The sequence below is a fragment of the Macrosteles quadrilineatus genome, unplaced genomic scaffold (genome assembly GCF_028750875.1).
Source record: "Macrosteles quadrilineatus isolate MER2022 unplaced genomic scaffold, UCM_ALF_1.0 Scaffold_1__1_contigs__length_201487025, whole genome shotgun sequence".
In the NCBI taxonomy this organism is placed as follows: Eukaryota; Metazoa; Arthropoda; class Insecta; order Hemiptera; family Cicadellidae; genus Macrosteles; species Macrosteles quadrilineatus.
This window is the reverse complement of record NW_026542594.1, coordinates 157,145,927-157,158,642: the sequence shown is the minus strand read 5'-3', so window position 1 is coordinate 157,158,642 and position 12,716 is coordinate 157,145,927. Positions and strand designations below refer to the sequence as shown.

Sequence of the window (12,716 nt, the reverse complement as noted above, 5' to 3'; positions counted from 1 at the left end):
TCGCGACAGTCATAGAAACCGAATTGTCTATCTAAGACTAGACAACATCTCTAGACAAACACGAAACCTATTGATTAGTAAAACAAAGTTCAGATTTTAGGAAAGAGTAATCTACGAACACAACACATTTTTACAACAAAATTTAGAAAACTGTTTACATAATCTTCTGTCTCCTAAGGATAGCCTGAACCCAATACAACATTATTTGACACAAAACGTGATTTTCTCTCCATTGCATTTTTAATTGAACTACCTACTATGAATTAGTTATACTATAGTTCTGACTATTATGTTTTCTGTGCTATTAGTTTCATGAACAATCGGATTGATCTTCGAAAGGTAAACCTTTGCACACATTTATTTCGAAATGAGCTTGAGTAAGTAATGTAAAAGTTAAATTCAAACTTAATTTAAAGACGCATTGAAATTCGTAATAAATTTAGGGAGCAGCTTTTTACATGTGTGCTGTGGGTAGTTTTTGATTTGGTTAACGCGTAAAACCAATATTACCATACAAATATCCTCGACTTCGTTTTGTTTTCGATATTGTGCGGAAAGATTAAGGGAGATTTACAACTACAAGATGGCAGAATGTGGGTCAGGCAAATCACAGGCCATGTAATCTGAGACCAACCGACACGCATTGACTCAACAATAACTGCTGCAGTGACTGCTCACTGCTCCTCGCAAATATTCATTTGGAATTTGGATTGTTGTCTAGCATAAGCTTTCAACGCGTCTTTGAAAGCAATCCTGAATTCGCACTAATCACTGATAATACTACTCGTACTAGCATACCACTGAGACACTGTGTGCGTGTAAGTTTAATCAGGATGCCACGAAATCAGGCAGACCAAGATGCTACCAGAGTTAACAAACGTTACGATTGTATGCTAAATTATTTTATTTTATCTTCATCACGTAGAGGCTAATTAGCATAAAGTAGGGAGAAAACTGTAGAATGTAGATAACTTATCACATACTGCTAAACTGCTACTGCAGACTTAACGTATTGAACGTACCAATACCTAGCTAAGAGATTACCGGTTGTGCAGTTTGGCGTTTGGAATGTAGGTCACAACAACCGCATGTAGGATTAAATCAAATCACGCTTTAAACTGCACCTAACACTTAGAGCCTACAAAAACTATGGATCATCACGTTTTGTGCGTTACGTCTAAAGGTATGAAACGTAGCAAGATATAGAGTACTTAGCCAATGAATCATTGGGCACTCGTAGTCTATTTAGGATCATAATTTGTCTCACCACATCGGACAAAAATAAGCCTTGGTGTGAAAGTCTAATATTCCACGGATGCCCTCAAGAGCACGCGTGGTTCCGTGACTAGGGCAAGTTAATTTGCATGCAGGCGAGATCGATGGTTCGTACGTGGTGGTTGTGGCTAGAGAAGGACAGAGTTACGACAAGTGTCTGAATACATCAACCGTCGGACAGATCCGGTAGGGCACAAGTTTATATAGGGATCTTGGATTATAAAAAATATACAAGTTAAAAAACTACGTTTTAATTTTACGCTCACTCGGTGATGATAGGGAATCACGGCCTTAGAACCTACTTAAACTTTTCAGTCAGTTACTATTATTTTTATTTGACAACAGTTAATCTTATTATGGTGATTTCACGACAGTTTTTCATTATGATTAGTGAAAGGTTACGTTTTCTCATCGTCCACAAAAGCTGTTAAGAAATTGTTTTCAAGTTCCTTAACAACCCCCTACCATCAAGCCATAAGATTTATTTACTAAAATGAACAGCCAAATATAAAAATGAAATTTACACATAGGCCAATGATAAACAAATATCTCTTTTGTTTGTGATTTAGAAATACGTACTAAGTTTTGTAGGTATTAAAAAATAAACTAAATGAATGAAATGAGCGACTAACATTGTGTTCTACAACAGTCTAACTTTCAATCTTTTCCCTTTTTCTCGTCACTTTCTTTAGATAGTACTTTAGATACTTACTTTAGATTTAGATAGTAGATGTGACGTAAAAGATATCTAGTTTAGAATATGTTGCCCTTACATAATGTGTGGCTAAAGTTTGTGTGTTTCCAATGGACCAGTGTGTCCACCAGCGAACTCTGTCGGTGGCCCAATTCAATGTTGATTTGTTCTCAAACTTGCTACAATTCTAGCATGGAAATGAAATGTTCAGTTGAAATGTTCATGAAATGAAGAGTTCCATTTATGGTCAAAATTAAAATAGTTTGAGTTGGGCCGAACCATTTTAACTGTTGAAACAAGATTTATCCAAGTATTTCTAAGATTTATCCAAGTATTTCTTAACACTATTGTTTTAGAACAGTTTAAGTGTCCTATCTGAGTGTCCGTTTATTACAGGGATTTTATGGAGAGATTTAGCGATGATTAGTAACAAGCGTTGACAACATTTTTAATTGATCATCATTGAACTCTTAGTTTTGTTGGACGGCTTGAAATGAAACTCGGGTACAACTTTTAGTATAGTTTTTTGGCAACAAAATATGTATTTTTAAACTTAAATGTAATTTTCAGAACCGGTAATGTAGTGTAAAACTAATAATATACGTCAGACTAGTAAAGTTTTACTTAATTTTCCAAATGGTACAATCATGGAGTTGAACGGTAAATACGCGTAATTTAAACTGAATATTTTAACTATAAATACATATCTCTGGTTACAGTTTTACGCACTCTACAAACAAGTAATATTTAAGTAAAAAAAGAAATCGTCAAAAAACAGAGGGTGTAATTAATTAATTAGGAGTTTTATTACACACAACGGTACTTACTGACAATTACCGACAGTAAAACTGAAATATACAATTAGCCACACCACTAACTAAAAGATGTTTCCGAACAACTGGAGATTCTTTACTAAACACTACTGAATCCGTGGTAAAAGTTTCCATTGATCTCGCTTTTCATTTGAGAAAAGAAGGAGGAAGGTGTCGAAATCAAGTATATTTTACTAGTAACACAAATTTCTCTAGGACGTTCCTAAAAAAATTTAAAAAATAAAGAAACAAAGGAAATGAGCATGAAACGTCTAAAATGCCGCCATTTACTCTCTTTTACTACGACAAATAGTTTCAAAGTTAAGACCATAAATAATCGATAACTTTTTCGTTAGTGATAATTTCCCGCTGAACATATAACACTTTGTTCACTAGATATAGTACTATTGTTGACGTAAGTATGGTTAATTTCACATTTTCATTGTACAAAATGTTGCAGTGTTTCAAAAATGTCTGATGAGCTTCAACCTTAACTAATGAGGTGGTAAAAATCTCCTCAAGGATGTTATATTATCATTCATAAACATAGCAAAAATATTAAGCCCATGTAATATAGCAACTTTCAACATCACCTGGTTCTATTTCGTACGGCTACAAGATAAAAAATTACCTACCTTATTCAAAAATACAAAGCTAAGCGTTGAACTTGAAAAGACATTTAAAATCCCTCTCAGTGAAGTAACTACAAAGTAATTAACAAGGGGGGGGGTCAAAGGGGGGAGTTTGCATATACTTCATTATAGAAAATCTTGTAAACTTTAAGTCTATCCACTAGGCCCTAACAAAATACGCTGAAGATTTTATTGTTTTAGATATTATAAATTTAAAAAATTTTTACTATCCATTTTTATAACATTTGTCATATTTCTTCCACATTTTTACCACAAACTTTATTAACAATAGTAAACCTCTACTATGAGCCAGGCATTTTTCTTTTGTATTTCAATATATTGCAAATCTAAATTTACCTGTTCTATGCCCGTGCCATGGATCTTTTTTCTGAAAGAGTTGATATTAAATAATTAACATCCAAGAATAGGAATACGAAAATCAACAATACGCAAAATCAATCAAAAGAAGAAATCATATACCTCAGACAGTGGCAGTCAGTAAATCAGTAAAAACTAGTAGAACCCCGTCGAAATCGACGGTTAATCTTGAGGTTTTATGTAAATTCAGCTAACTGCGATAGATAGAGTGAAGTCATAAAATCTTAGTTAAATGAAGGGAGGATAAGCATAATAATAAGTGTGACGATTGTGTTCCCTAAAAACCGTGATTGATGAATTCCTTTAACACAATATTTCCTACCTTTTTATCGGCTTTAGGTTGCCTAAAAGGTTTTTTAGGAGTCTTATAATTGTTTGTTCATGAGTTTGTTTCATGTCAAAGCCACTTTCACTATATGGGAGAATTAGTTCATATAATTAGTCTATCATGTTACGGAAAGAGTCAATATTTATTACTAACAACTAATTCAATCTGCTTTAGGAAAATCATTCAGATTGTATCCGGATTTATAAGTAAATCTTCATCTTTGGTCATAAAAATACAAAATTTTATCAGCATATTAAATCAGTTTTTTTTTTTTTTATAAAAATATCTGATTCTCTAGAAAGCAGTAAGATTCTTACTTCGATCTAAGCAATTTTAATTCCTTCTCTTGCCACATCGACCCATGTATTTAATCATCCTGTTCTTACTTGATAATTCATTAACTTATGGGATAGTTTCGCCTTGGCCAGATCGATAACATAAAGCTGTGCATGTATTTCGTGGATGAAATGAACCATAATTGTAGGAAATTTGATCACAAATCTTGAACATTTGCGGAACCAAATCCATAACCTAGTCCAGCCTTGGTAACAAATTATGCAAACGCGATTAGATGTGATGAAACTGTTGTGTTTCCGAATGCTTTGTATGTAGTGAGGTTTAGATGCGTTGTTACATGTGTACAGCAAAGTAAAAACCCTGTACACATTTTTTTAAATACCTGAATTGACATTAGTTCACCTACATCACCAAAACCATAGATGAAACATACTCCGTAGTTAGTCTATTCCAAAACTTGAACACAGCTCTCATCCTCAACGTACTCATCTATGACACAATTTTGAACCCGATTGTTGAAAACTTTTATACCAATAAATGAATTTCTGGTGTTCTTTCTTTAATTCAAAAATAAATGGTAATTGAAAGTAGGCAAAAAAAGGCAAGTGCCAACCTTACAATATATATAAGCTAACCCGATAAGGAATAAATATGTCCTTTAAAATTGATATGTCACACTTATTTCATAATTAAAAATTTTCTAAGAGCAATAAATATATTGATATTTTTGATCACAACATTTAAAACATTTCATAAATTCATCATTTTGTTGAAACTATAAAAAACATGCCATGCAGTGGAGAGTCAATTTAAAATTATAAATAATAATTTAAACATTTAATTTTGACAGTTTCAGTAGACCTTTGAATACAATTTCAATATTAACAGCTGGTTCATTAAAAGTAGTGTAAAATTATCCATATGGTCGTAATGTAAACAAAATTGCTGAGTGAACTTTAAAGGCCTCAGGGGCAGAGTCCCGAGGAAATTTACCTCGTTTCTCTTTTGAAGGCTCACCTACAGACCAATACCTTTCTTTAGACACCCCTACCAAGTTTCTACACCCAGCCGTTCTCTCAAATTAGCTGTGACAAAAACCCCGTTTTCTTCCATAAGAATAACATGGGATGGGACTTAAAAGGCCACTGGGGCAGAGCCCCTAGGGAATATACCACGTTTCTCTTTTGATGGCTCATCTACAGACCAAGACCTTTTTTTAGACACCCCTACCGAGTTTCTACGCCCAGCCGTTCTCTCAAAATAGCTATGACAAAGAAAAACAGTTTCAAATTAATATATAGATACAGCCAAGCAAGGCATGGATATTGTTTAAATTTATAAAAAGTATATTTTTAATAGGAGTACTAGGAGTTAAACCTAGAACACAGTAAACCTCCAAACAGCCGATGACTGCGATATTTTTTTATGAGGAACATTTTTTGACATATTACACTGTGTCTTACAAATTGATTGCGGTATGGAAGTTGTTATCCTATAAAATCGTTGTTGAGAGGAAATAACTTGTTAACAAATTGAGAATGTCTGATACCCGAGAAAACAACTATTTAAAAAAACAATTGAACTGCCGATAGTTACTTACATTTTACAGAAGTGTTATTTTTTTATCAGCCATTCAATCTACACTTTATCTTCAAACATGATCTTTGATGATTTTAGTTAAATGCACATAATCATGAATTCAAATTTACCAAGACTTATTTCGAATGATAGTTTAAAAAAATGCAAATATTTAAATGACATCACCTCATTCGGATCTTTTGATAGATTGGAAAACTATTGTCTTTCGATTATAGGGTTCGATTTAGTGTCTACTAGTAAAAAATATATTGTTATATTTTATAAAAAAGATTATATAAAAAATAGTTTATATAATTGTATGAGTTTTATCATAGATAAAACATAGTCCCTTAGGTTTTATGCAACGGTATAGAGCGTAATAAGTCTACGAATGTTTCTAAAATTAGTTAATACATTCCATTGTTGTCCCTTGTCGCCGTAGGAAAACAGGCAATGAATAGGATAATTTCCTTTATTTCACATGTTGATACTACTATATTTCTATTGATCAATTATCCTATTAACCAATTTATAATAGAAATATTTTTTGTTTTAAAATGTGTTCGCCTATTGATATGTTTGAACTTTTGTCTCCTAGTGATAAAGTATTGAATTTACCATTTAAAAGCTCCTCTTGGAGCAGAAAATGTGAATTAATCTAGTTTTGTTTTATTTCTATATACAAATATGTATACCAACGGAAAAATTACACTTACACTCACGCCTGATATAAATAATAGCCTATTATTATAACTTGGATTTGTTGATGCAAGCAACAACCAACCGTAGTTTTACATTTTCTATTATTGTTGACACTCCACCATGAAATAAATATTTTATTTTGTTTTACGAAGACAATACTACTGTATAAACAAATTACTAAAATTTTACAGAAAAAGAAGGGGTTTTGTATGTATTATTATTTGGATCCTGAGGTCTCTCCTGTTACAACCACAATACAAATTGAGAAACTATTAAACTTTTTTAACTCGTACCTACTAAATATTCTGGTATTTCTACTTTTCCACTACTATAAAATACTCTTCTATTATACTTTTTACTACATATCGAATATCTAACTATGTTCCGATCACTAGAAATAGTCTAAACGGAATACAAAACATTAACCAGCTCCGGTGCGTATCTCAACATACTGTAGCTAACTAGTGGACATTGTCGAGGACATGAACGAGAGAAATGCACCACATTCTAACATAGACGACCGTGCAACATAAAGGGAGGCGATATGAGGGTGACGCTTACTTTTGGGGTCTGTCTCGGTGGCTGGGGTCTTGCCGAAGGTGGTGAGTCTCTTGGTCCTGGCGGGAGAGTCCTCGGCGACGACGGTGGAGGTGACGACCTCCAGCAGGACAAGCGCTCCTAGTAGAGCTAAGGGGCGCCACATGGTCAATCCTCAAGCATGCCTAGGGTCCCACTGCGGGCGGCCGCTGTAGTAAGGGGGAGGGGCTTCTTGACGCTAAATTATGTACTCCTTGGAGCATGCGCTGCCTTCCACCTCTCTTCGTTCCGACGATAAACTATAACAAAGTTTAGCGTTAACTGTTTAATGCCATAGGTCGATAGGTTGCCATCATCGGGATTTTGAACCAACCTTTAACTTCTCGAGGGCGTAATGGACTGGTCTGTGCACAGATGGATCATTAAATATTTGACATTTATTTCTTGAAAGCCAAGATGTCTCAGGCAGGACTTTGCTAGATTATTTCATGCATTGTGTAAAACTGAATACAAATCTAAGTATGATGAAAGATTGCTAAGATTGCAAGCATACATTGAATATATAGCGAAACCCGGCAATGTTACCAACATGTCAAAAATTCAAGTCGGCTGAAAAGTGTTGCATGATTTGAGGTGACTGATCTATAGAGGTGCGTTAAAAAGTGCATACGTCAGTTGCAACTACATACCAGTTTTAGTTGATCTGTTTATTAACTATTTTAACCCTTGATCGCCCGGGATTCCATTACTACCAAATCCAACTACTTTCAACGTCATACGAAGGTTATTCTGGTAAGATACAAGTCTAGAAACATTTCACATTAATCCCTGTTTTAGTACTTCAGCGTGAAATGTAATGTATCTTAAAATACAATTTAATACGGTTTCAGCCTTGACTTGAAACTGCCACTTTTATTTATGGCGAAGAAGTGAAATATTGTTTAGATATATCGCTTGGCTGTTGACATGGTGGGGGAAAGTTGGCATGATCAAATATCAACTGAAACAACACTGCGTGCGGCAAAACGCAGTCACGGTTAACTTTTGTCACGACTTCACAATGGAAGTTCTTTCTGAGAAATATTTCGCACTTTCCTTTATGAAATTCCTAATAACGTAATATTATTACGATTAATAATTATTACATTTTTTACAAACAACAACTGCCTACACGAATACGACAAAATATCAGATACTTCGTAAAGCTGGCATGTTTTATGAATCTTAAAAAAGAACCCATACATAATCTGAAGAGGGTTGCCTATTTCTTTGTTTTCGACAAAACCTTCTGCAAACTTTATCAACCGACGACACTGATCCTTTATAATAAATCGAAGGCGAATGAGATCCATCGTGGTAAGGATAATATGAAAAAATTGTTACCGTTATCTTCAAGTTATTTTCCAACATCTTACACAACTAGTGGCACTGTCATATTTTATTAGTTGTTTCATGGACCGAAAGGTAATTTGGTTATCCCTACTTCAACTAAAATGTATGTGAAATCACCAAGTATTAATAGTGTATTTGGTTGTTTGTTTGTTATTTTCTTTTTTTGACCTTAATTTTGACGCTTTGTTATGGATACAGATAATTTTGTGGGAATATTTTTAGTCATTGCTAACTAGACACAGTTTTAATCAGGAACAACTAATAAGGCTTCAGAGCCTGGAAAAAACAATAATTGCCTTCTGAATGAAATGGTCAGGAACTCCTAATCAAGGTGTAACATAGTTAAAGCAAATAGTTTTGTAAACAAATAGATGAAAACAAGTAGATAATTTTGTTTTGCAGATGAAAACAAAATAGTTTAGCATGCTTGACATTGTTTTACAAATTCACGACGAGGTAGATAACATGAAAATAATGAAAAGAAACTGAATCGAGGTAATAGTGTTTTTTTCACTATACTATAAAACAAACGAACTGCTCTGCCCGTGCTTATCTCAGAAAAGAACATTCAGTGAATAACGTAGGCTTTCTTTGACCGGTTTACTTTTTTATTGAACTTTTTCGTATTATGTGTAATTTTATAGTATTTTTTTTATTGGAAGTAATCACTATGATCACCGAACCACGGTGACGTGCCAACCACAGTATTTGTGAGTCATGTTTTCCGGGTTTATAAAATAATCATTGCCTAAGTATGTCGGCACTCATGAAAGGGTGTTATTTTCTTTATATTATTGTGTTTAACAAACAAATGTTTCAAAGTTGCAACGAAGACCAAAATAACACATTGTTGAATCTGCAGAGCAATGCTGTGCCTAGTGGCCGTTGTGGTACAATAAAAGCCACAACAATAACAGCAGTAAAAGTAGCACGGTCAAGTAATAGCTCAATACACGGCTCTAATAACAGTTTTACTGAGGTTATTTTGTTTGTTGCACATTTATTGTGATTTTCCGTGCGGGCGAAAGAAAACTATAGGGTTAGCAGTACTTCCTGTAAGAACCACAAGAGATTAAACCAGTATGAAATAAATAACCATGCAACATTTTTATGTTTTTTTTTTTACAACCATACTGCTTAGTTTTTAAATTCATTTCTGTCTACTTGTGCAGAAAAAATAGCTACATCGGCATAAAAGTAGTCATATGAAACCAGAACATGCTATTACCAATATCTCAAACTAGGCCCTAGTTAATAAAAATACTACTTGGTGGTAACAAAATGCGAGTGAACTTTATCCCTGATTGCTTGACAGATAGTGTGGTAAGCTGGCATAAAAGGGTTTAATTGTATGTTGATCTCTACAATACCCTGTACTTTCATTTGTTGTGTGGCTGCTGTGCAGTCAACTAAAGGCTCCAGTTGAGGAAGCAGAGTCGCTAGTTCGAGTGAGAGGAGAATTTATAGTAGGGGTGGTAGCAGAGTTACTTGTGGTATCATAGTATACATAATGGAGATGCTGTATATGCATACTGTATAAGCATAGATACTTTATACTGTACAGTAGAGAGATACTGCTAAGTTGATGGATGTGGCAGCAACAAATTAATACAGCAGCAGAGTTATTTGGCAGGTATGAACGTTTGTGATACCAACATATGTTAATGCAGAAGATTATTATTGGTGGATTGAGTTTTTGAAATGAAATAAAATGAAATGAAAATCCTTCTGCATTGAGGTGAACTTAGGACATCATGGTCCTTTCTTACAGTTAACCTCTAAGTTTATCAATGTTGTAGCAGATTTTCTGGACCATGTTGCAGCAGGTTGTTGTAGCAGCAGTGTAGCAGATTTGCTGATCGTTGTTGCAGCGTTGGTTGTAGTAGCAGCAGCGTTGTAGCAGATTTGATGACCGTTGTTGCAACGTTGGTTTGGTAGTAGTAGTAGCAGTGGTGTAGCAGATTTGCTGATCGTTGTTGCAACGTTGGTTGTAGTAGTAGCAGTGGTGTAGCAGATTTGCTGACCGTTGTTTCAACGTTGGTTGTAGTACCAGCAGCAGTGGTGTAGCAGTTTTGCTGGTCGAGGTTGTATCGGAGGCTAGCAGTGATGAAGTGGGCCAAGTGATGAATGTGGTTACAACACGCTCCTCGCCGCGATCTGACACCTCTCGTGCCAACATGTCCCTGTTAAACTTTTTCTGACTTTGAAGAACTTGTAGACAGAGTAATATTACATGACCTACACCTAAACTTTTTGCCAGCGTAGGGCACGCAAATGCTGTTTTTACTGTACCAAGTAGTTTTAAACAGTACCAATATATCTCTAGATTATTCTCTGCTCAATAAATTATCCAAAGTTTTCTTATATTTCAGCTGTATATCTTCCAAAAGCCGTTTTAGTTTACAAGTTCACAAGCTGCAATGCTGATCTACTGTATATTATTATTACTATAAATAGGCCTAAATATGGAAATGTTTTCTTACTAATAATAAATATATACAACAATTATTTAGATTAGAACACCGTACTTTCTATTTATCAATAAATTCATGTTCACCTCATAAAAATATATGTTTCACAAAATCAACACAGTGTCTAACATTTCACTGTGGATATAATATTTTTATTTTATTTTGAATCGTGAAATTTTCTATTTAAGGATCTTCACGCTAAATACTTTTGTCGAATTAAGCACGCCAATCGGTTGTTATTATTCAAAAATTCAAAAACACGTTTGATTATAGGTTATATACAGGCACAGTTTTCTCAGATTTGTATTACTTTTTTGAGTTTTAAAGCAGAACCAGAAGTCCGAGACTGATATTTATTTTTGACCTATTCTCGTTATGTTTTTAAAAAATGCAGCTGTCAAGCAAATTGCAATATTTTAAAGATTTTATAAGCTTACTAGCTGGCCCGACAGACGTCGTCCTGTCCTAATATGGTTTTATGTCAAATGCTCGTTCATTTTCAAGATGAACTCGTTCGCATGGCTCAATCAAGTCCTGGTTGAAGTTCGTTCGCTATGCTCACTCACCTTTAGGTTGGAGCTCGTTCGCTACGCTCACTCACCTTTAGGTTGGAGCTCGTCCGCTGCGCTCACTTGCCTTCAGGTTAGTTCGTTCGCTACGCTAACTCACCTCCAGGTTGAAGTTCGTTCGCTACGCTCACTCACCTTTCATAAATTAAAAAAAATTACAGTGCTGCACCCTGTTGGTAAACCTATTAACTTTTTAATGCTATTTAACATCACAGAGTCAAATTGTTTGGTTGAACCAGCTGTTAAGATTCTTTAATTCCATTTAAATATGAGTGCTCATAAGGTTAACATGGGAAACTCCAGAGCCACTGGGGCGGAGCCCTTTTGACGGATCTGCACCAAACTTCACACAAACCATCCTTGAATAATGATAAATAATGCCTGAAAGTTTTATTACAATCTGTCGAGTGGTTTCGGAGTCCATAAAGGACAAACATACATACATACAAACATACATTGGATTTTTATATAGATTTGATTAGTCTAATATATTTTGTTCGGTATTTTGAAATATAATTTTAACATTATGTTAACTCGTTAACAGAGTACTTAAGTGACTAACTTAATAATTTCAAATAATATAAGAGTGAATCCACACACGCACAGTCATTAATTTAAATATTTGATCAACTCACCAATAATTTTTCAATTAAATTTTGCACACAACATATTTCAATCACTAATTCGCCAAGTTTTTTGGCAATGAAAACACAATAAAGGTAAGACCAAACAGCTGGATTTTTATGAGAGTAGGACTAAAATAGGCGACTGTTCGTGTTGGTAGAATCATTACAAATTTGTTCCCCGGCTGAGGACGTGCTTGCTACGTCATAGTTTGCGTGCTGACCACCACGCGATCTGCCGCCTGGTCATCTGTTTGATACTATCAGCACAGGAGCGTTGCACCCCCAGTCTAGGGGGGGGGACGAACCTAATTGCTAATTTTGGCACACCTTGACAGATCGTTAACACCAACCCTGTCCATAATACACCAACGCAAGTAAAGAGTCACAGTCGCACACTAAGCAGGTCTCAAGGAGGAATGGGCACC

At 34.8% G+C, this 12,716-nt stretch overlaps 1 protein-coding gene across 2 annotated transcripts in view; it reads right to left on the bottom strand.

The window, feature by feature from the left end:
- The window catches only part of LOC128988206 (uncharacterized), a 29,769-nt gene extending 22,286 nt beyond the window's left edge, over positions 1 to 7,483 (bottom strand). Inside the window, exon 1 of one of the 2 annotated variants that reach the window (XM_054409477.1) lies at positions 7,258 to 7,483. In XM_054409477.1, coding sequence (XP_054265452.1) covers positions 7,258 to 7,399 — 142 coding nt within the window. In that variant the 5' untranslated portion in view covers positions 7,400 to 7,483. The remainder of the gene's footprint in view (positions 1 to 7,257) is intronic. The other variant, XM_054409486.1, reaches the window with a different exon arrangement.
- Between the last annotated feature and the right edge of the window lie 5,233 nt (positions 7,484 to 12,716).